Raw genomic sequence first — 21,430 nt, 5'->3', positions numbered from 1 at the left:
ATGACGCGTAAAACACGATGCACACATTAAAATCGCAAAAAAATAACTCAGAAACCTAGAAATACGCAGCTGAAAAGCGCAACTTTTCCGCAAGTTTAAAACACCCCGCTAAAAAATAATAAAACACAAGATTTTTCAATCCATTGCGCGTAAAAACGCTTTTTAGAGCAGCTCAGTTGAGCTCAGGTTCTCTAACTGCTTGCATAATTTGAGGCAAATCAGAAAATCTGTCGAGGAAGCAACTGCAGCCGAAAAATGTGAACCTCGGACTGCAATATTGGAAGTCTCTACTTGGGTTAATTTTCTTCACAGGAAAAGTGACCAACATGTACTATTAAAATCTTCTGCGAATTTTATTCACTCCTTCTAAAAAGGATCACTATAAATTGCAAGGTAACATTTCGATCAGTTTCCTCAAAGAAAATAGGAATAAAAACACTCACTGATCCCTGATTTTTTTTCAGGTTTGCAATGACTTCAAAAACTTACCATCCTCTTCCACAACTTTCGCCGTCGACGTTGCAATCCTTTCCACAGAGCGAAAATAAAAAGGCGCGTCCGATTCGGAGGAATAAAGTCATTATTTGGGGGGAGGGGGGGGGGCGCTTTGCTCGTCGCGCCGATGCGATGAATTTCAGACGCGGTGATATGAAAAACCCCCGCATGAGGCGAATATGCGCCCGTCACGATATCCAAGCACATACGTTCCCAGTTAAATGACTCGGAAAAAGGACTAAATGTAGCGACCATAAAAATATTTGTCTGTTCTCCCCGTTTGGACTGATTTATTCAAGCCCGTGACTAAGTCGTGCAAACCTTTTGTCATTTTGTTTGTTCTTGATAGGTGCACCTTATTTTACCGAGCGGGACACTACAAGTAGAAAAAAGCTATTTGCGAAGCAAAACAATAAAGTTCCTCTGGCTAAGTTAAAAAATTCTTGACTGAAATCTGTTGCTACTGGGAGGTTGAGTGATTTGGGTGTACTTGATGGTGTACAGAATGTTGCTTGGATTTCTTTAAAAATGAGCACTAATTAATACATGAAGGGAAATCAGTTAACACTAAACTTATAGTTAGCTATACTTTGGTCATTCCCGTGCATTTTACGCTCTTTAATTCCATCTCTTTCAATCTTCGTCGAACAATGGAGATGTTGCATGTGTGAGGAATTTGCGTTTTGACTGTTGGTTCTTATGTAAAAGTTCGCGATAAACACGATGGTGCTACTGGTTTTCTCTGAAATCATCTTCCAAGCTCAAAAACAGCTCTCAAGTTGAGGCCAAAATGCAGGGGATATCCCACGCTATCCTGAGAGTCCACTTCTACATCAAAACAAACTCTCCATGCGAAGATAGGGAGCAAATACATTAGCAGTGATGCCGTGTTTTTAGTTTTAGAGTCCCCAAATAAAGTGGCAGCCCTGTCAATGTATTTGCTCCCTATCTTTGCATGGAGAGTTTGTCTTGATGTAGAGGTGGACTCTCAGAATAGCGTGGGATATCCCCTCCATTTTGGCTTCAACTTAAGAGCTTTTTTTGAGCTTGGGAGTTGATTTCAGAGAAAACTAGTGGCTACATCGTGTTTCCCGCGAACTTTTACAAAAAAATCAACAGTCAAATCGCAAATTCCTCACACATGCAACATCTCCATTCGAGTTATCCAGTTTACTCTTCATAATCTTAAAACAACCCGTATAAGTCCTTCGTTTCAAAAAAGAAGGAATATTTGGAATTTAAGGAAAATTGTACGTATCGTCACTACACGACGGCGACGCCCATGTTGTTTACTTTGCTTTTTTTACTACGAGTAGCATACAGAAACGTATCTCCAAACGACGCACAAAATAATTGCAATGCAATGCGGAAAATCAAACCGAAATGTTTAAGAATTTGCTCAGTTTAAAAGTGAGGGGAAATGTGAAATGCATACCTTTGCCTGTGCTTCCTCTTTCGCCTAATATTTTAGCACCACTGCAATCCCTAACCAAAAATTCCTCTTAGTTTTCCCGTGGCTTTTCCGCTGCAGAACTCATTAATATCAGTCCTCCACACAGGCGAGATATCACGATAAAAAAGCTCGAACTCGACAGCGGGAAAAACAGTCCGGGTAATTTGCACGTATTTCACAGATCTTTCACGCTGATTCTAATCTCCTAGAGCCGTCTGATAAATAGCAGCATCATACGGAAAGCGAGGAAGAGCTGTGAGATGGAGCAAGGAGCCACCGAAGGAAGTGTCTCGTTCGTTGGTGGCGACGGAATGTGAAATAAGCTTCTACGCGCCTTTAAAACGGGCTCCCACGTGACAGAATAGAGGTATCATCTTTACACATACAATAACGCGGTAATCACGACGGAAACTTTCTTTGGCGTACACGGAGGAGTGATTATAGATTTAAATTAATTTTCCTTCATTTCCCAGTGTAGATGTTGGAGTCAAAAGCCGAAAAGCGTTAAAACTGTAGTCGAAATTAGTCAAAACCTTAACCTTGCCTTACCCTAACTTCCAATTCAGTAGGTCCAGCTGCGCACGATAACTTTGAGACGAACTGTTAGTATGACGATTTATGAGTGCCAAATTCCTCCCCCGTACACCTGCAAGTTCTGTCCGCCGGATGACAGACATTAAATGTCGAGTTAAAATTGTTTAAAATCACTGTCAGGAGTGTCAAAAGCCCCGCTTCGTCAGAAAAGTATGCTCGTAAAAAAAAAAAAAAAAAAAAAAAAAAAAAAAAAAAAAAACTTATTGGCGCAGCAAGAGGACGGAGTGTCTTATCACCCACGAAAACCCTTTATTCAGTTGTTGCTGAGTTCGTACCATGAATCGCCACTGGTAAAACTCGTTTGTTCAATAGTTGTCCTAAAAACCTGTCGGATGATCGAAGTTAGGGTTTTGACCGACGCAAAGTATCTCTGACTAAAATAGCACGCAAAAACCCGAAAAAAAAAACAAGTACTTCTGTTTTTGACTAACATATTTTGGGGGAAAAAACCTAGTTTTTATCGTTAATTCGCCTTTTTAACGCTTTTCGGCTTCTGACTCTAACCTAAACAATATGAGATCCCACGCGGCCGTATAGTGATGTCATCTCCAATGGAGATGTTGCATGTGTGAGGGATTTGCGATTTGACTATTGTTTCTTATGTAAAAGCTCGCGAGAAACACGATGGTACCACTGGTTTTCTCTTAAATCAACTCCCAATCTCAAAAAAAGCTCTCAAAGTGAGGCCAAAATGGAGGGGATATCCCGCCCTACCCTGAGAGTCCACCTCTACATCAAAACAAACTCTCCATGCAAAGATAGGGAGCAAATTTATCAGCAGGGTTGCCGTGTTTTCAGTTTTGGAGTCCCCAAATGAAGTGGCAGCCCTGTCAATGTATTTGCTCCCTATCTTTGCATGGAGAGTTTGTCTTGATGTAGAGGTGGACTCTCACGGGTAGGGCGGGATATCCCCTCCATTTTGGCCTCACTTTGAGAGCTTTTTTTGAGCTTGGAAGATGATTTCAGAGAAAACCAGTGGGCCCATCGTGTTTCTCGCGAACTTTTACATAAGAAACAACAGTCAAATCGCAAATCCCTCACACATGCAACATCTCCATTCTACCATCACGATTACGCGGGAATCACAGCAAAAACATGACAAAACGCTTGATCCCAAATCGTTTTTTCTCCGTTCAGTTCCTTTTCTCCCCTATTCATTGCGCAGCTTAAATTAAACACTCTTAAACAAGCTGTAGCCTGTTAACGCCGTAAATTCATCGACTCTCTCGATCTTCGTTAACTCCCGATTCCGAGCTTCTCCCTCTCCAGTCTTGATTTTCGTTTTCCTTTCACCACAAACCGGGAATCGGAGGGGATGCGGACTGGGAGGAAGATGGGGTGCGGGGGAGGGGGTTGGTGTCGGGTTTAATCCGCTCCGAGGATGAGTCCGGCTCAGCTCATCGTCGACCGCGAGAACGATAAAACGATAAAAAAAAAAAAAAAAAAAAAAAAAAAAAAAAAAAAAACAGAAAACTCTCGTTTATGTAAAAAACATTAAACGCGGATGAGTATTTATAAGCACGTAATTAATAACAGTTTCGCGACTGCAAATAAATAGCGACGTCGTTCCGCTGTTTTATTAAATATCTCTCGGTTTATTATCCTTCTCCGTTCTTTCATCCAACGCTTTCGAGCCAGAGATATTTTTTGCTCTTCTTAAGCATTGCTAATCGCTGTCATTTTTTTAAATTTCTCCCGGTTGTGGTACTGTTCATTAAATTGTTCTGCACGGAAAATGGTTGACTCACTGGTATGCGTTAACGTCATGAAATCCAAGACTCTAATTTGAGTTTTATTCTTCTCCGATGACAGGATAATATTTGTTAGAAGGCTGCTTGAACGTTGGGAACGATTTTTTTTTATTATTTCATTATTGTTCCCGTTGCATAACTTCAATCAGAGCGGTCTGTCTCAACCGCGTAATCGTCCATACACACGCGGTGAATTTAACTGTGCGTGTTTGCCTGCTAATTGCGCTTGATCAAAAAAAATCAAACATTACCCAAAATATTTAGAACTCCATTGACGCAGCAGTCGCTGCTGTGTGTCCTTCGGCTTGCCGAATTTTATTACCGTTATGTGCTCAGCAAATACGCTGACTTTTTTTTTAATAGTTTCTTCATCGAAATCTTACCAGGGTGTCTTAATTTTTTTTCATTTTGGGAAATCCTGATTTTTGACTGCTAAATCCTGAATTCATAATTTTTCCAAATCCTCATCAAATCCTGATTTTTTTCGGAGAAAAATTATGATTTCTGCATAAGCGTATGCGAAGGCATGAAAAAATCCAATCGAACAGCCGACTATTCTCAGATCCTGATTTTACGACCGATATTTCCTCGAGTCCTGATGAAATTGGGATGAAATCCTGATTGACCCCAAATCCTGATAGAATCGGGAACTTCTTAATGCTAGACGCACTGCTTACACCTTTTAATGCGACAATTCAATGTTTAAGTGAAAGTTTTTGTGAGTTGTAAACTCACTGGATTGATTAAAAAGTTCAATTTCCACCTAAACGAGTGAGCAGGGTGTCTAGTATTTTTTAATTTTGAAAAATCCTGATATTTTCCCGATTTTTTCTGATATTTGATAAAAAATTCCTGATTTTTTCATTTTGAAAATTCCTGATATTTTCCTGATTTTTCTCGATTCCTGGCACGGTAGGCAAAAAGCAGGAAGACTTTATTCGGCAGGCAGATTCGCGTCAGAAAAATTCCTGATAAAACGTCCGATTTTCCTGATTTTTTCTTGATCGGCCAAAATTCCTAATATTTTCCGGTTTTTCCTGATGCTAGACACCTTGGTGAGATTCAGCTCTCGTTGTTATGCGAGTGGCTAACGTTACGATTTTGTTTTCCGTGAAAAGTTTAAATTAAAATGTTCAAAAAAGTGTATTCCGTACACTACATCGATATTACAAACCAACTGTCCGGGAGCAACGCGAAAAGCTGTCTGAATTTGAATGAATCGGTTCTGAAGTGAGAGGGGGACAAGGAAGAGAAAGGGCTCCGATTGACGTAATTTCGTGCTTTGACGTGTGTCATGTTTCACACTCGAACACTTCATTGTTTCCCGATTCGAGCTGATGCTCGCACGCTCTTCGCAAGGACCAAGCCAATCGAGTCAATTTTCCAGTAGAAGGGGAACCAGCTGCAAATTGAGTTTTCTTGCCCTCTCAACCTGCGTGCACCCTGTCACTCAAATTCAAGTAGGGCGTATTTTTCATTTGATCTGGTCTCAGGCGCGCTGAAACCACGAGTTTTTTTTTCCAGGTTGGACGAGACTTCAACACGTTGGCGAAATTAGGGAGTTGAATTCACGAACATTAGCTGATTGTGCAGCCAACATAGCAATAACAGGGTGGAAAAATTGTTCTTGGGTTTTGAAAATTCCAAATTTTTAGAAGTGAAGATTTTATGCGGTTGAGAAACTACATACTGGATAGTTTTAAAACAGAAACTGTCCAGAAACAAGGTATTTTTAAGATTCTGCCGCAATGGTTTCCCATAGTTTTAAAGTTAGTTTTCAGTTCTGGGGATCACCACTATTATTTTTCTTCTCATGATGGATGAGCGACATGTTGCTTGATATGTTTAGCAACCAAGAACTATTAACTTCGTTTGCATGGTTGACCAATTTTCTTGGCAAACTGTTTCATCAATCACTATTAGTTGGCAATGTTTGTTGCTGCGTATAGGAAAATATGAAGCCCCTGAATAAAACTTTTGACTCTGTCATTGACATTCTCAGGATAGCCAGTGAAGGGCCTCTAAAACATGTACTTTTTGTTAGAGACCTTCGGTTCAAAAGTAATCATTGGTTATTTTTCTATATCAGGGAATCTAGTTTTTATGATTTTTTTGGAAATCTTCGTTGGACACCATTTAGCAGTAGTGATCTCTCTACATTAAGTTATTATTTCCGGGACAGCTCTTTTATAAGCAAAGTTCATTAGTCTGTTGTGTAATAATATTAATTGCTCTGCCACAATATTGTAGGTATGGCGGGCCGAAGCCAAAAGCGGAAGGCAAGTGCTAACCTCAAACCCGAGTTCGAGACCATCTCACAATTCGAAAAACGATGCAGGAGGTGTAAACAAATGGTAAAGACGTGTGGAAACACAACTAACCTAAAACAACACTTCCTCCGCAAGCATGAAGAAATCTACCACCGCCTTCTTGCGGCTGCCCAGCAGGCTGAAAATCCAGATCCAGATGATCCAGATGCACCTGATGAGGTAATGATCATTCTATGAAGAAAATATTCTAATTTTTATTGCCTTTAATTTATGCAGATGATGTACATACGTACATCAGCTGAAGCATGTACTTAGGATCAAAAAGGCACAAAGTCAACTTCGGATCAAAAAGGCACAAAGTCAACTTAGGATCAAAAAGGCACAAAGTCACTTTTTTCAACTTTCAGAGAACCCCAAAAATCTGAAACTTTTCTTTGGCCTGATGAATTTTTTTGGGTTAAGGCTTAAATCACACTTTGGACCCGTGTGATTAGACATGTAAAGTTTAAAAGTAAATGTTGTTTTCACAAAGGATGACTCTTCTGCTTTGCTTATTGTCCATATGTGCTTCGATTATTGCGATTACTAAAAAAAAAAAAAAAAAACTGTTGAATTGCCCTGCCAAGATATGTTTATATCCACAAATTGATCCCCTGACTGTTTTCGTGGCTCCCTCCCAGGAACTACCTCAAATTTTATAATGCCCATAGGGGGATTTTCAAGATTGATAATTGCACAGCATATTTAGACACTAAATATCAAAGATATGCAACAAAGGATTTTTTTTTTTGCTTTTATGAATAGAAAGATGGTGAAGGTTAATCTTATGGAGGTTATTTTCTTTCATTGTAGGTGCCTGAACAAGTTGAAGCAGTAGCTGGCCCGAGCAGAGAAAGTGATCCTCCTAGAGTTCCCAGCACAGTGACTCCTTCAAGACAAGTTCAGCAACCCAGCCAAGCAGGTACTTCAGCGAGAAATCTTGGCCAGCCCACCATGCCAGCCGAAGCGGATCCTCAGAGAGTTCCCAGCACAGCGACTCCTTCAAGACAATCACAGCAACCCAGCCGAGCGGGTACTCCAGCGAGAAACCTTAGCCAGCCCACCATGCCAGCCACTTTCAATACCAGCAACAGTTTCAAAATAGGTAACAATTGAAGATATTATTATCTACCTGAAGGGCCAATCAAGTCTTACGCAAGATTGCTGACTTTTTGATACCATTTTCCTCCTTCCGAGGCACCCATAATGCAACCTGTCACCCTTCCCCCTCCATTTTTTCAGGTACTAAGGAAAAAAGCCAGAAAAATTAGCTAGATAAAATTTAAGGTGTTTGGAAAGATATATCAATGATAAATAGTGATGAAAAGACGACATTCAATTAAATTTAATTGTGTTATATACGAATATATAACCTACACAACAGTCCCAATGCATCGCTTTGCTTAAGAGGAGGGGCGGAAGTCCCCTCGAACCAAATTTGCCCTGTTCATAATACAAATCAGTAAGAGAAAGTGTTATTAAATTTGCAATCATTTCATTCTATGATGAATAGTATTATTGATAGTACAGTCACTAATATTATTGATATTTTTTCTTCCTCTCAGGGGGCGCTCGAGATAAACAGTTGGTGAACGCTCTTATGTTTATGATTGCCAAAGATAACGAACCTTTTAGAATTGTCGAAAAAGAAGGTTTTCGTTATTTCTGTTCAGTGGCTGTTCCACAATTTCAAATACCAGGTAAAACAAAAATCACTTATCTGATGGACAAAAAGTTCTCAGAACTAAAAACATTAGTCAAAGATACGTCATTTAAAGATATTGACTATATCTGCATTACATTTGATGTATGGACAGATACAATGAACCATAAAAGTTATCTGGGCATTACAGCTCATTTTATGGAAAATGGTAAACTGGCAAGCTTAATTTTAAATACAGTACACCTGGAAGAAAGGCACCTAGGTGTAAATATAAAGAACAAAGTAGAAGAAACTTTTAAAGATTGGGGGCTTAGAACCCTTCAGATAGTCCTTGTTGTAACGGATGGAGCTGCGAATATGGTGAATGCTGCAAATCTTTTGACCGGGAATGAAGATAAACATCTACATTGCATTGCGCATGTGCTTAATCTTATTGCTGAAGTGGTATTAGCAAATCCCTTCCTGGCACCGCTCCTAGCACCAGTGAAGGTCATCATCACAGCTTTTATTCAAAGTTATATTCTTTCTGATGAGCTAAGAGACGCCCAACCACCTGGTGAAGCCCTCAAACTCATGCAGTCAGTGATAACTCGATGGAACTCAGAATTCTATATGATCCAAAGATTTTTAAAATTAAAAGACTATATCAGTGGTGTGCTTATAAACCACCCTGACTCGGTACAGATGATTAGTGCAAGAAAAGTTAGCGAGCTCCAAGAGGTGATGACGCTCTTGGAGCCGCTTGAGGAAATGACCAGACATTTAAGTCTGGTCATTTAAGTGGTCTTCATTATGTTACGTGCTCAGCCGTAATTCCATTGGTAAACTGCCTCCGTGCCACAATTCAACTGACAAGACCTGAATCAGCAGTAGCTGTTGCTGTGCAAGCTGCACTTCTGGCTGAGATTGATCGTCCAAATCGATTTGGAAATATTGAGTTGAACCAGAATCTCATGATGGCTATGATTCTAGATCCTAGATTTAAGCAGGATCACTCACAGCATCCTACCCATGTGGCAGCTGCTTTTACCAAGATATCAGAATCGGTCAGTAGAGAGGACATGGTGGCCGAAGTGGAAAATTTAGATCAGGCAGCAGAAGAAGACGGAGCAGTTCATCAAGGTCTTTTATTGCACCATGAAACTATTAGAGCACAGAGAAATTCTTCACGCAACCGCACCATCGGGGGTATGCACAGAGAGCTGAGACTGTATCTCGAGGAAAAAACGATTCCTACAAAACATTGTCCCATCACCTACTGGATGAGGTATAAGGATGTTTTCCCTAGTTTATTTAGAGTTGCAAAAAGGTTTTTAATTATGCCTGCCACCTCTGTACCCTCAGAGAGGTTATTTTCTCAAGCTGGGCTTATTTTAACAAACGAGAGAAGCAGGCTTGATTCCCAAAGGCTCTCAGCTTTGTTGTTCTTAAACTCACTGTCCAAAGAGAAGTGGAACTTGTAAGATGTGTCTGTTCTGCCTTTCTGCTATTCACATGTAGTTTTGTTGTTCCATTTTTTGGACCTTTAGTCAAATATTTGTTTCGTTGGCTTACCTACCAGGTGCTTTAGAATATATTTTTAAGTATATTGCGTATTGAAGTTAAAAGTGTAGACTTCGTCAACTTCGTGTGAAATTGAAGTGCCTTTATTCTTGGGCTCTCCTACAAATGTTTTGTTGTTCTATTGTTTGCACCTTTTGCACCTGTCATAGAAAATTAGGTCTCTTTTAAAGTTGTTCTTCACTGTAAATTTTTCTAGTTTGCTCTTAGTTCAATACACAAAAGCAATATTGAGCACGGTACTTGAACTACTCATTAGAGTTACTTATCACTTTCCCAACTGCATAGCTGTTTCTCTAACAACTGGAAAATTCATTAAACTTTTTACAGTTTTCCGAGTCTTCTTAGAACATAAGTTTTTTTTTTGCTTTCCACAAATTGACATAATGTTTATTAAAGTATTAGTAGGAGCAGTAACGTGGTATTTCTCGAGAAAAATTTATTGCAGACAAATTTAATAATGTACTTAGGGTTCTGTTGAGATTTGCACTCACTGAAAGCAGTATTTTGGCTCAAGTGGCCTTTCGAAGTTGGCATTCGTACCTACTATTTTCGGTATTTTTTATTTTGTAATGAAAATTTTCAGTCATTGGTACTGAAAATTAGATCTCTTTTAAAGTCGTTCCTCATTGTAAATTTTTCTAGATTTCTCTTAGTTAAATACGCAAAAGCAATATTGAGTACGATACTTAAAGTACTCATTAGAGTTTCTTTTCACTTTCCTATCTGCGTAACTGTTTCTCTAATAACGAGAAAATTCATTAAATATTTACAGTTTTCCTAAGTCTTCTTAGAACTTAAGGGTTTTTTTGCTTTCCACTAATTGACATAATGTTTATTAAAGTATTAGTAGGACCAGTTAAATGGTATTTCTCAAGTAATTTTTATTGCTGACAAATTTAATAATGTACTTAAGGTTCTGTTGAGATTTGCACTCACTGAAAGCAGTATTTCGGCTCAAGTGGACTTTCGAAGTTGGCATTCGTACCTACTATTTTCGGTATTTTTTATTTTGTAATGAAAATTTTCAGTCATTGGTACTGAAAATCAGATCTCTTTTAAAGTTGTTCCTCACCGTAATTTTGTCTAGTTTGCTCTTAGTTTAAGACGCAAAAGCAATATTGAGTACAGTACTTAAACTACTCATTAGAGTTTCTTTTCACTTTCCTATCTGCATAGCTGTTTCTCCAAAAACTGGAAAATTCATCAAATATTTACAGTTTTCCTAAGTCTTCTTAGAACTTAGATTTTTTTTTGTTCTCCACAAATTGACATAATGTTTATTAAAGTATTAGTAGGACCAGTAAAATGGTATTTCTCGAGTTATTTTTTATTGCAAACAAATTTAATAATGTACTTAAGGTTCAGTTGAGATTTGCACTCGTTCTATAGTATTTCGGCTCCATGTGCCTGCATTCCGTACTTCTTTCAACATTTTTTTTATTTTGTTCTGATAATTTTCAGTCTTTGTTACAGAAAATCTGTTCTCTTTCTAAGTTGTTCCTCATCATACATTTTTCTAGTTTGCTCCTAAGCTTAAGTGGAAAAGCGTTACCTATGGAATGCAATACTGTGATTACCTACTTATTAGAGTTAGTTTTCACTGTGTATTTTATAAGTTTAAATGTAAGCGTTTTTATTTTTTATTACATTTTCATTTTCAGTTTCATTCGATTCTTTATATTTCTCATTCCTATTTTTATATTTTACGTCATATCTGTCCAGTGTTAAGGGCCTATTAGTCCATTAGATTTCATCATTTTCAATCTTAATTATTCATCAATTAAAGCGTGTAAAAACAATCAAATTTTACTCCCTAAGAGAGTTTGTATGGTCTATAGTCGACCCAATAGGCCAGCATTTCCCTTTTCAGAGCAGCAGTTCTAATACTGATCTAATGCTTGGACATGGAATACTTCCCTGAAATAAGCTCAAACCCAGGACAGAGTGACAGAGATCCATTTTTCATTTAAAATAGTCACAATTTTTGATGCGGTTTCGAATTTTAGCTTTTTTCTGTGAGCATCAATTCCCACTTTTATGAGTGCCTTTTTTTTGCTATAGCACTTTTTGGAGAGCAGATTTATTTTGTGTTACCTTTATCTGAATCTTGTGCATTGGCACACTTTCATCGGCAGTAGAGAAAAGTTTTCACAAAAGAGAAATGCCAGCAAGAACATTTTTTAAGAAAAGAGAAAAAAAGTCTAAGAACCCTAGTGATGCGGAATGCCCCGTAATACAGGATCTTGTTTGTTAGAAATGCTCATTGATTTTTGGAAGAAATTTTTTATTTTATTTATAAGTCAGAAAAAAAATTAAAATCAGCCCGAACGCCGGTTGATTGGATGGCCAGGATTAAAGTTGCGGACAACTCCAAGGGCAGGATTTCCATTGAATAAATTTAAAAATTCTAGCCCTGGTGGCCGGAGCAGTTGTCTTCTACGCCTGGCCACATCCTGTGCTCTCCGCATGGCTCTTTCTGCAGGCTGTTCTTGTGCCTTTAAGAAAATAGGAAGAATTAAGGAAACTTAGGAAGGTATGTCAATACTATCGGCATTGGCAGAAAAAATGTCAAAATTTAAATGAAACATTGCCCTGAAGACCCAAGTCAAATAATTCATCCCCAGTGCAGAAAGGGCAAATTTATGGGAGAAAACTTACATCGAAACAGTAGCGCTATCACCTGATCATAATAAAACAATTCATTTGCTTATCTTGTCCTCAAACCTCCCAAATAAAAATTAGGCGCTTGAGATGTTAAGCCATCCTACACCTGTCTCATGAATTAGAGGTATTATCAATTGAAGAGTGGAAATTTTATAGCTAAGCGCCATCAAGCATTGGTGAGATTGTGCGATTGGCTCTCACTTAATGGGAATCCAGCCACCCAAGAACAATTCTTGTCATGAAATAGTACCAAAATTTGGAGAAAATTTCCTGAAAAAAATTTCATGAAACGAATCCATTTGGGTCCTTTTACACTGCATACCTCCGTGCACTAGATATCTTAGCAACCCCTGATGGCACTTACCTTGGTTCAACTTTCCATCCAAATGGCGCCGCCAATTGTATGAAAAGTTGAACGGAGAGTAATTAAATCAAATTTTTTTGCGTTCAACTTTTCATCCAACTTTTTGTTCAATTAAGTCAGATGAAAAGTTTGATAGTGTGACCTGGGCTTAAGAGAAATGGTATGACATGGCATGCTCATTGACAGAACTGAAAGGAAATTCAACCTCCCATCCCCAAAAAATAATGGTGAAACATCAAGAGGAATTGGGCTTAGGGTTTTCCTTGTCGGGAGAAGGTAAAAAGATAAACTGCCTTGCTGTGCTCTACAATTGAATTTTTATTCGTCCACAATACAGATCAAACTTACAATATTCTCCATAACCCTTGTAAGTTAGGGTTCCCGGATGGAATTTTCAAAAATCAGCATTCAGCCTCATCAAATTTCAGCACCAAGGCCGAAAAATCAGCACTGAGACAAAGAAATTTCAGCACTTTTTCAGCACTCTGAAATTTTCCTCGAAAAAACCGGATTTAAAGTTAACTACTGAGATTTAAGAGAGATTTAAGAGAGAAGAGAAAAGATTTTTAAAGATTTAAAAGAAAAAAAAGAAATTTAAGATTTAAGAGATTTAACTTTGAGACCGGTCAAAACCCACAACTAGTTCAAGGAATGTTTGACGTTTGACCGTTTTGACGGTTAAGAAGTTTTGTTTACAGTATTCATTCAAATTTCAAAGAGGTTATGGTCGTTATGGTGCTTGAAGATCTGATCAGCAATTGCAATTAAACCTAAAAGAATGTATTAGAAAGTTTACCAAACGCTAATACCTTCCTTCTGGACCCGCGTTTGAACGTAAGTAGGTTTGACGTGACGTTAAAAGAGTAATCTAGACAGAGCGAAAAAGTCTGAACGATTTTTACGATTTTTTTAAATAGAAAATCGATTGAATCGATAAATCGCCTCTCACAAAATCGATTCAAAAAAATCGATTTTTTCAGAGAAAAAATCGATTCGTCAGAATCGAATCGAAAAAATCGACATCCCTATTCACTCCTCCTCTCCTCTTACATGAATCCTGTAATTTCAAGCCTTGAGGTGCACGTTAGTGAGTGGCATTTCGGCTTCCCTTTTCTTTCATTATATCGTAAATTATTACTATCATAATATTTTGAGTGTAGGATCCTCACAAACTTAGGTAACGAAAGGACATTTGTTTTTTTAAATAAACCAAGAAATTTGAGACATAAGATTTGGATCATTCTTCCCCTTTTCAAACTCATTTTTTAAATTGGCGCCCGAATCCAGGATCCCGGCGAGCTCATTCCGGCAACTACAGTAACGTTGGCTTATCTTATACCAGAGGACGTATGTGCCTCTGAAGAAACGGGATTTGCCTCGTTACAGGGGGGACGCTTTCCACAAAAAAATTGTAGCGCCGTCTCTTGCATGTGAATATATTCAAAATTTGAGAATATAAATTTAGAAATGCTAGGTGTCACCAATAGAGCGTGTAAGTGCGGTAGAAAATGTTTGCAATTTTCTGTCAAAGGAAAGAAGTTCTTTCCTCGGCGGATCTCCCTGACTCTTCCAGGTCTTCAAGATTTCGTTATCCTCGCGAACTTTCCCCGATACTCCAGACTACATTCCAATAAAATCAAGAAATAAATAAGCGCAGTTAAATTAACAAGACATTTTAAACTTTAATTCCTCACGAGTAGAATTTGTGATGGAGCATTTTCGCGGGAAAATATTTCATTCGAAAGGTAAATTTTCGTCTAATCCTACTTGCTCATTTATTTTTTGAAATAACTCTTGCTCTACAGGGCAGGGGCAGGGGCTCCCTTAATCTGAAACTACTCGGAGGGTGGAGAAAATTAAGTTAAGTTTTCTCGGAGTTTGAGAGCCTTTCTTAGTTGAGTCCTGTTCTCGATACGGAGATCGTAGCGCGCGGAAACCGGGACTTGAGCTGAAGTAAGTGTGAAATAAATTCTAAGCTTAGGGTAAATTATCCGAATGGAATTAGGAAACTAGCACAACGTAGTGCTGACGGCGAGAAATGGATCGCTTGATAAGGTGCGAACTTAAGCATTCTGATGTATGTTCACTCTTTACTTATACTTCACAATTTTACGTGGAGCACCATTCGCGCAACGAAATTTACTGAAAGGACCCCGCACACTCCTTACGGGTGTGTGCACCACGATCGATTTCCAATTTTTTTATGGATGGTATTCGGTACATCAAACAGGTGAGATTGTATCGATATCGATTGGTTCACCATATAAACATAGCGTCAAAAGTCAATATAGAAATCTGCGGTGACGGGTCTTTTGTGATTGAATTTGCGTTCTTTCGAGTAGCAGATGGCAATGAAGAGTGGAATTGCTGGGAATTTTCTCATTTTCAGCTTTTCCACCTCATATCCTAAAATTGACGTTTGAGGTTATGTTCTATTGTTTCGAACCAAGCGATACATTGAACAACTATCGAGTATGATCTATTGCATTGATGATTGCACGATGATTTCGCACGGCAGCCACACTCTTCTCGATAAGTCCGAATGGAGTCATTTTTCTCTTGTCGCCCACCCAATCCCCGCAAACCTGGGAGCAGGGTAACGCGCCTTATTTTATTATTCCCCCTCCAGACCCCGCCCCGTCTACCGTCGCCCTGCAGCGGGACAGGGAAATCCCGTCGCACCCTCCCCTATATTTTATTTACACTCAAGACTGCGTTAGGAATTCCAGTCAGATATTTTTTAAATTACTCAATTTCCCTTTCATCTTCACTTATTCGCCCCCAACCCCGCACTGCTCTGTTCCAATTCCGACGGCATGCATTTCTCCTGTGCTAAGGACAAATGCAGTATGATCATTTGGAGGCTGCCAAATATCTTCCGATAAAATACAAATTTTCCAAAAATTTTGCGCATGTTTTTCCCAAAAGTTTTCAGAGATTTTTATTTCTGATTTGGTCAAGTTTGTCAGACAATTTCAAAGACAGACGTTGACGATTATTTTCAAAAATAAACATTTTTGCCGGGGCAATATGACAACATTCAATTGCTCATACAGCGTTCTTCTTTGCCGCTGCTAATATATATCTTAAAAAGAGCTGATCCTCTCGAAGGTGTGAAAGGGTTAGTTCGAGGAGACTTCCCGCCGAAAATAAGCGTTTTCAATATACATCCTCATCGACTGAGGGTGAAATTAGGAAAATTATTATCGCGTCTCAATTTTTCGATTGCTGTAACGGTTCTATCTGATGAAAATTGAGGAGTTTCTCTTCGTCAATAGAGGAAATATGAACTAAATATTTCCCTCCTTTTGTCAGTTCTTTCAGAAGTAATCTAAGAAATCGGCGAGGCAAAAGTTACGATCGGAAGTCCCGATGTTACTTTCCACCTGATGACCGACGATTCATGAGCAACTTGTTGAATGTTGAGCAATATTTCAGACAAAATTCGCCAGATGATGATTGATGAATGTTGGGGCGAGCACTTTGCTGGGCGGAGTTATGTAAAAGGGGGAGACACACGTTCGAGGTGAAACTTCAAAAAGGTGGCTATTTAGCCAAATGTTTCCATCGATTACCGTCTATGCGCAACACTTGACTAAACAGCCATCACTTTGAAGCTCCACTTTGAACGTCTGTCCAGGGCTCCAGTTAGGTTAAGATTGCTATATCAGTTACTCAACTCTTAGGTCATCAGTCACCATGAGTGTTGACTACCGAAAGTAACTTCTACAATACATAGGAAGGATAACAGTATACAGTCTCTGAATATATCGTCTCTAGCCTCAATACTTTTAATTTAAAACCACAAAACCCAGTTTTCCCAACTTGCGAGAATTCCCACTGGACTCTCTGTTACAAACAAAACGTTCACAAGACACATCACTCTACTCTGCAGCTGATAAAGTCGTTCGAACCTTGTGAAAAAGAGCAAGAAAAGAGGCTTCGGCTAACGGTGCACGGAGGGCGGGAGGAGGAGGTTAGAGCCACACTAGAGCCGCCGCTAAAAGTTTAAAGCTCGTAAAACTTTCACGGACCACATGCTGAGGGGATGCGTATTTTACAGGGGATGATGCCATCGGAGTCATCAACAACACAAATTAACGGCGCCGCGCCGCTCCGATACTGGTAGAAAACATCGGTTACAAATTTTTGGCAACGCTGAAACTTCTGAGTTGCATCTTTGAGAGCACGCTTGCCAAACTTTCAGAAAAATATTGAATTCCCATTGTATATATTATTTAGGTGTGGTATTATGTCCCTACTTTTCATCGAGAGAGATTCTGCCGTGCTAGAGACAAACACTGCGCAAATATTTGAGTGACAAACGTCACGGATGCAACGACACAAATACATAAACTTGAACTTAGAAATTATTTTCTTTTTGTGGGAATTAGAGACTGAGTAACTGTCCATCTCTTCAAGAATATACTTCTGGGCTCATATGATTTAATCAATCAAGTTGGTATATTGATTGACCGACAACTTGTCCATTGTCTATACATTTCGATCGATACAGTCATAAATCCAGACCTGTTTTGAAAATACACTATTGCATTCTCCCATGAAGTCGGACCCAGACCTGAGACCTTGTTTTGTAATTTCTTTATTTTTTACTTTTTAGAAGAATATTATTTGCAGTTCAATTTGTATACCTGAAAAATACTTATCAAATAATAATATAAGGAGGGTGTTCAGCTCAGGTAGATACATTGGAATACTAAAGCTGGGGTCACGCCGAGAGCCTATAACGTTTTGGGTCTTTGTAGACCTCATCGGTAGATCACACTCGTCACTATTTTACCTTTTTCTTATATTTTCGGGCCAAATTTGGTGTTTCTTCATGTTCTCGGAGGGATATTCATTTTATATTTCTTGGTAAGTACCTACGGCATTGTTCGAATTATTAAACGGTGTTCTTCCAGGGAACATCAGCATGCACAAACTTCATTTTTCAAAATTTAGTATTGCTGCGTGTACGGATTCCGCAAGGGCTGCGAAAAGTTTTGGGGATGGAGGAGAGGCAGTAAATTATTCATAAACATTGGTGCACTTGGAAATAAATGTACAAGTCTGAACAAACTACGATGGAAAAGGTGGGAATTTTGGGCTACGGAGAGGGGGCGGGGAAAGAAGAAGCTTCGGAACTTTGAGAGCAGCGAGCGGAAGCGAATAAGGTCGCGGAGGTGGAACTGTCCAAAGTTGTACCAACGTGAGTGAACTCGCAACCACGACGGCAAAAATAGTAGATGGTTCGGTCGCGCATTTCTCCGTAACGAACTTAGATGATTGATTCTAAAAAAAGAGCGGGCAAAACGACCCCACCAACTAGTTTTAAAGTTAAAGTTCGTGATGGATGACGTCATCTAATCGATTTTGCGCATCCTGGTTTCGGTCGATGAAGGTACCCGATGCGAAACGTGTCAGTCGCGGCATTTAACATTGCAAGGTTAAAATTTACGAAACGCGTACCCTTGAGGATGGATTTCAAGTGAAATAAATTGACCTGTGCTTGGTAATAGAAAATTAAGTTTGATAATGTTGATAAAGCCTGATTTCCTTGATCTCGCATTAACATCAGTGTTTTCAACAGAACCGGATTTGCGGAACTTTTCCGGTATTCCGGTTTATTATGACGGAGAGCACTTTGTCAGAGTGTCTACTAAAACAGGCTGGCCAAAAATCAGTACTTGTACAGTACTTTTTCAGTTCATTCCCAAAAAATTCAGTACCCCTTCAACAGAAAAATTCAGTACTTTTTCAAGGCATGGGTCAGTTTATTTCCATTGAAATCCATCCTCAAGGGTACGGGTTTCGTAAATTTTCACCTTACAATGTTAAATGCCGCGACTGGCACGTTTCGCATCGTGAAGCATACATTACCAAGAAATTCAGTACTTCTTCAACAGAAAAATTCCGTACTGTTTCAATACCTTCAACTGACAAACTTCGAAAAATTTCAAAAATTTGGATTTCTCGCTCAAATTGCGACAAAAGTGAAAAAAATTCCGGACTTTCTGGCAAACTTTCCGCACTTTTTCAGTACTTCCGGACCGCCCTTGAAGAATTCCGGACTTGTAGACACCCTGCTTGTTTTCGAAGCACCTCCTATGACTTGGCTGAACCGGCGCCCTCGCTGCTCAACGCGACAGCTCCAGTAATTCCGGCAACAGCGCACCGTTAAAAAACAGGGGAACTGCGTTAAGTTCCGGGCAATGAAATAACCGAGGAACTTTCCGCGATAAATTCACACACAAAATAGCTGATCGGGCGCGAAAAAACTGCGGAGGGAGCGGTATTAAACGCACAGGCGGCCGGGGTTTTTTTCCCCGTGAAAAATGACCGGTTCCGGCGGCGGCGGCGGCGGGCTCGGGCGATAAAGCGGATCCGGAAGTCGCCTCCGGCGGGCGCCCGCGACAGGTGCGCCCAAGTGGCGCGTTTAATGAATGGCCGCCATCAATAATAACTCCACGCATCGGCCCCGGCCGCCATCAGGGAAACAATGGCTTCGGGTCGATTGTCGGAGCGCCACGATCACATCGATCGAACGATAGCATTGCCAAGATACTGTTTTATCTATCGATGTCATTCGATAACGATTCAGGAGTCGAATCGTCGGAAAAGATGTCAAGATATGGACTCCGACTCCAGCGACAGGGACATCCCGAGGCAGACGCAGCTAGAGTCCCTTTATACTGAGAGTCAAGACAACACCCTTCACGGAGTCACAAACGGGAATAAAGATTACAGAAATTGAAAGTTTTTCGTGATCTTTGATCGGCCCATTCTCGAATTCCTTTCTTCGTTCCTTCCCTCATTCCGTTTGTTCCTTGCCGAACCCGTAATTCCCCGGTCCATTCCAGATTATAATCTTTGCAATCGGTGAAACTGTAATCTTTATTCCCGTTTGTGACACTGTAAAGGCCTAAAATACGGGAACCAATCAGAAATGGATTCAAAATGTCTTGACTCTCAGTATAAAGGGACTCTAGACGCAGCCACCTCCCCTCAAAGGCCAGCATGAAGCGGTGAACGTAACTCGCAACTTGGTTTTTCTTTTTGTTAAATTGGACGTATTTCTATCAGACGGAACTATGTGCATTGCGACATGAGCCCTGAGACCCATAAGAATAGTTTCATGACAGGGCTTACGTCATAATGCACATAGTTCCGTTTGGCAGAGATACGTCCAATTGAGGTAAAGTCGAGACTCGATTATCCGCAATGATTGGGATCAGTGGCGTGGCGTGCTATGCGATATAGCGATAGATCTGCCATTTAAACCGATGGAAAAGGATCGAGGAACACGTTTGCAACGAACATCTTAATAATCGATTCGTTACCATAGCTTCAAATGGTGAAAATATCGATAGTTCATTATTCACGCTTCGCAACTGAACCGTAGCTAAGAATTTGCGAATAATCCGAAACGAATCGATTTTGCTGGGGAAATTGACAAAAAAGGCTGTATTTCAGGTATTGCCATCTACCATCATTAGACAGGGGCAAAAAATGACTTGATTCACGCAATTAAAATATTCCTTCAATTGTCGGCAGGGAGAAATTTTCTTGAATAAACAAGAAAAAATGATTATATCGTGATGAATTCAAATTTTACGAAGCAGAAACCTGCTTGGTTCAAAAATTGTATCACTGATTCAAAACGAAATTTTCTTAACGGCTTGTTCACATTCTGCCGATGCAGCCAAAACTTTCAGTAACAAATACCTACAGACCTACACTCAATGAGAGCCTGCAAATATAAAACGAAGATCTGTATACAATCTTTTATCAGAAAGCGCTTCTTTTGTAGAATATAAACGACGCCTGGTCATGCTCACAGACTAGACAAAAATGTGTGCATACCAAAATCAGACTTTTGTCCGTGATACTTGTTTCAATCGTTCACGAAAATATGGTCAAAATTCCAAGCTGTAAATTTTTCAAAAAGTCATTTACGCAGGGGAGGGATGAGAGGTTGCGGGCCGCAAGTTTAACGCTGAAGTTCCGTAAACAAACGCACGCGAGTTCTTTTAAAATGCACATGTTTTCGCCACTCGCTTCACAGTTTTCCGGTTGGTCAGTATGAGTGATAAACAGCATTAGCGGGTTGCCAAATTATTGAAGTCACACGTACCTCGCATTTAGGATCCGTGAGTGTTGCGCACATGATATGATTCGCAACGTGACAACGAGGGTGAATCACGGAAGGGTGGAACGAGGGAACGATAGAACGGAACCGGGAATGAAGCAACGGACCGAGACGGATATGTTCCGTGGTTGACCGCTAATTTTTGTTCTCTCCCCCAGCCTCCCCCTTCCAACAGTTACTGTTGCCACGTAGTTATCTAATGTTCCGGGAAGAAAGAATACAAATCTGTGCTCAACTGTAGTGAATGGATTTGTATAGACTAGGTATGAATTAAAGCACAACGTTACATGGTTTCATTTCAAAATTTAACAAGAAAAACGAATCACACGACGGAAAGTCTGTAAATAAACTCCTGAACAAGATGTTACTAACTAACACCAAGTGTTTTCTATTAGATACGTAAGCTTTCACAGTACTCTCTGGCG

General features: G+C 39.7%; 2 protein-coding genes across 3 annotated transcripts in view; one reads left to right on the top strand and one right to left on the bottom strand.

The window, feature by feature from the left end:
- Positions 1 to 21,430, bottom strand: part of LOC109039472 (uncharacterized) — a 303,868-nt gene that overhangs the window by 127,645 nt on the left and 154,793 nt on the right. The gene's annotated exons all lie outside the window — the stretch shown is intronic.
- On the top strand, positions 5,971 to 11,493 carry LOC109035503 (zinc finger BED domain-containing protein 4). The gene is made up of 3 exons (XM_019049159.2): positions 5,971 to 6,782; positions 7,416 to 7,707; positions 8,168 to 11,493. The coding sequence occupies exons 1-3, from the start codon at positions 6,546 to 6,548 to the stop codon at positions 9,043 to 9,045; spliced, it is 1,407 nt and encodes a 468-aa protein (XP_018904704.2). The 5' UTR covers positions 5,971 to 6,545; the 3' UTR covers positions 9,046 to 11,493.

Source organism: Bemisia tabaci, chromosome 1, assembly GCF_918797505.1.
Source record: "Bemisia tabaci chromosome 1, PGI_BMITA_v3".
Taxonomy (NCBI): Eukaryota; Metazoa; Arthropoda; class Insecta; order Hemiptera; family Aleyrodidae; genus Bemisia; species Bemisia tabaci.
This window is presented reverse-complemented; position numbering and strand designations above follow the sequence as displayed.

Coding starts and splice junctions, on each gene's coding strand:
- LOC109035503 (XM_019049159.2), top strand. CDS start 6,546: ATGGCGGGCCGAAGCCAAAAGCGGAAGGCAAGTGCTAACCTCAAACCC. Junction 6,783..7,415: donor ATCCAGATGCACCTGATGAG/GTAATGATCATT, acceptor CTTTCATTGTAG/GTGCCTGAACAAGTTGAAGC. Junction 7,708..8,167: donor CAGCAACAGTTTCAAAATAG/GTAACAATTGAA, acceptor TCTTCCTCTCAG/GGGGCGCTCGAGATAAACAG.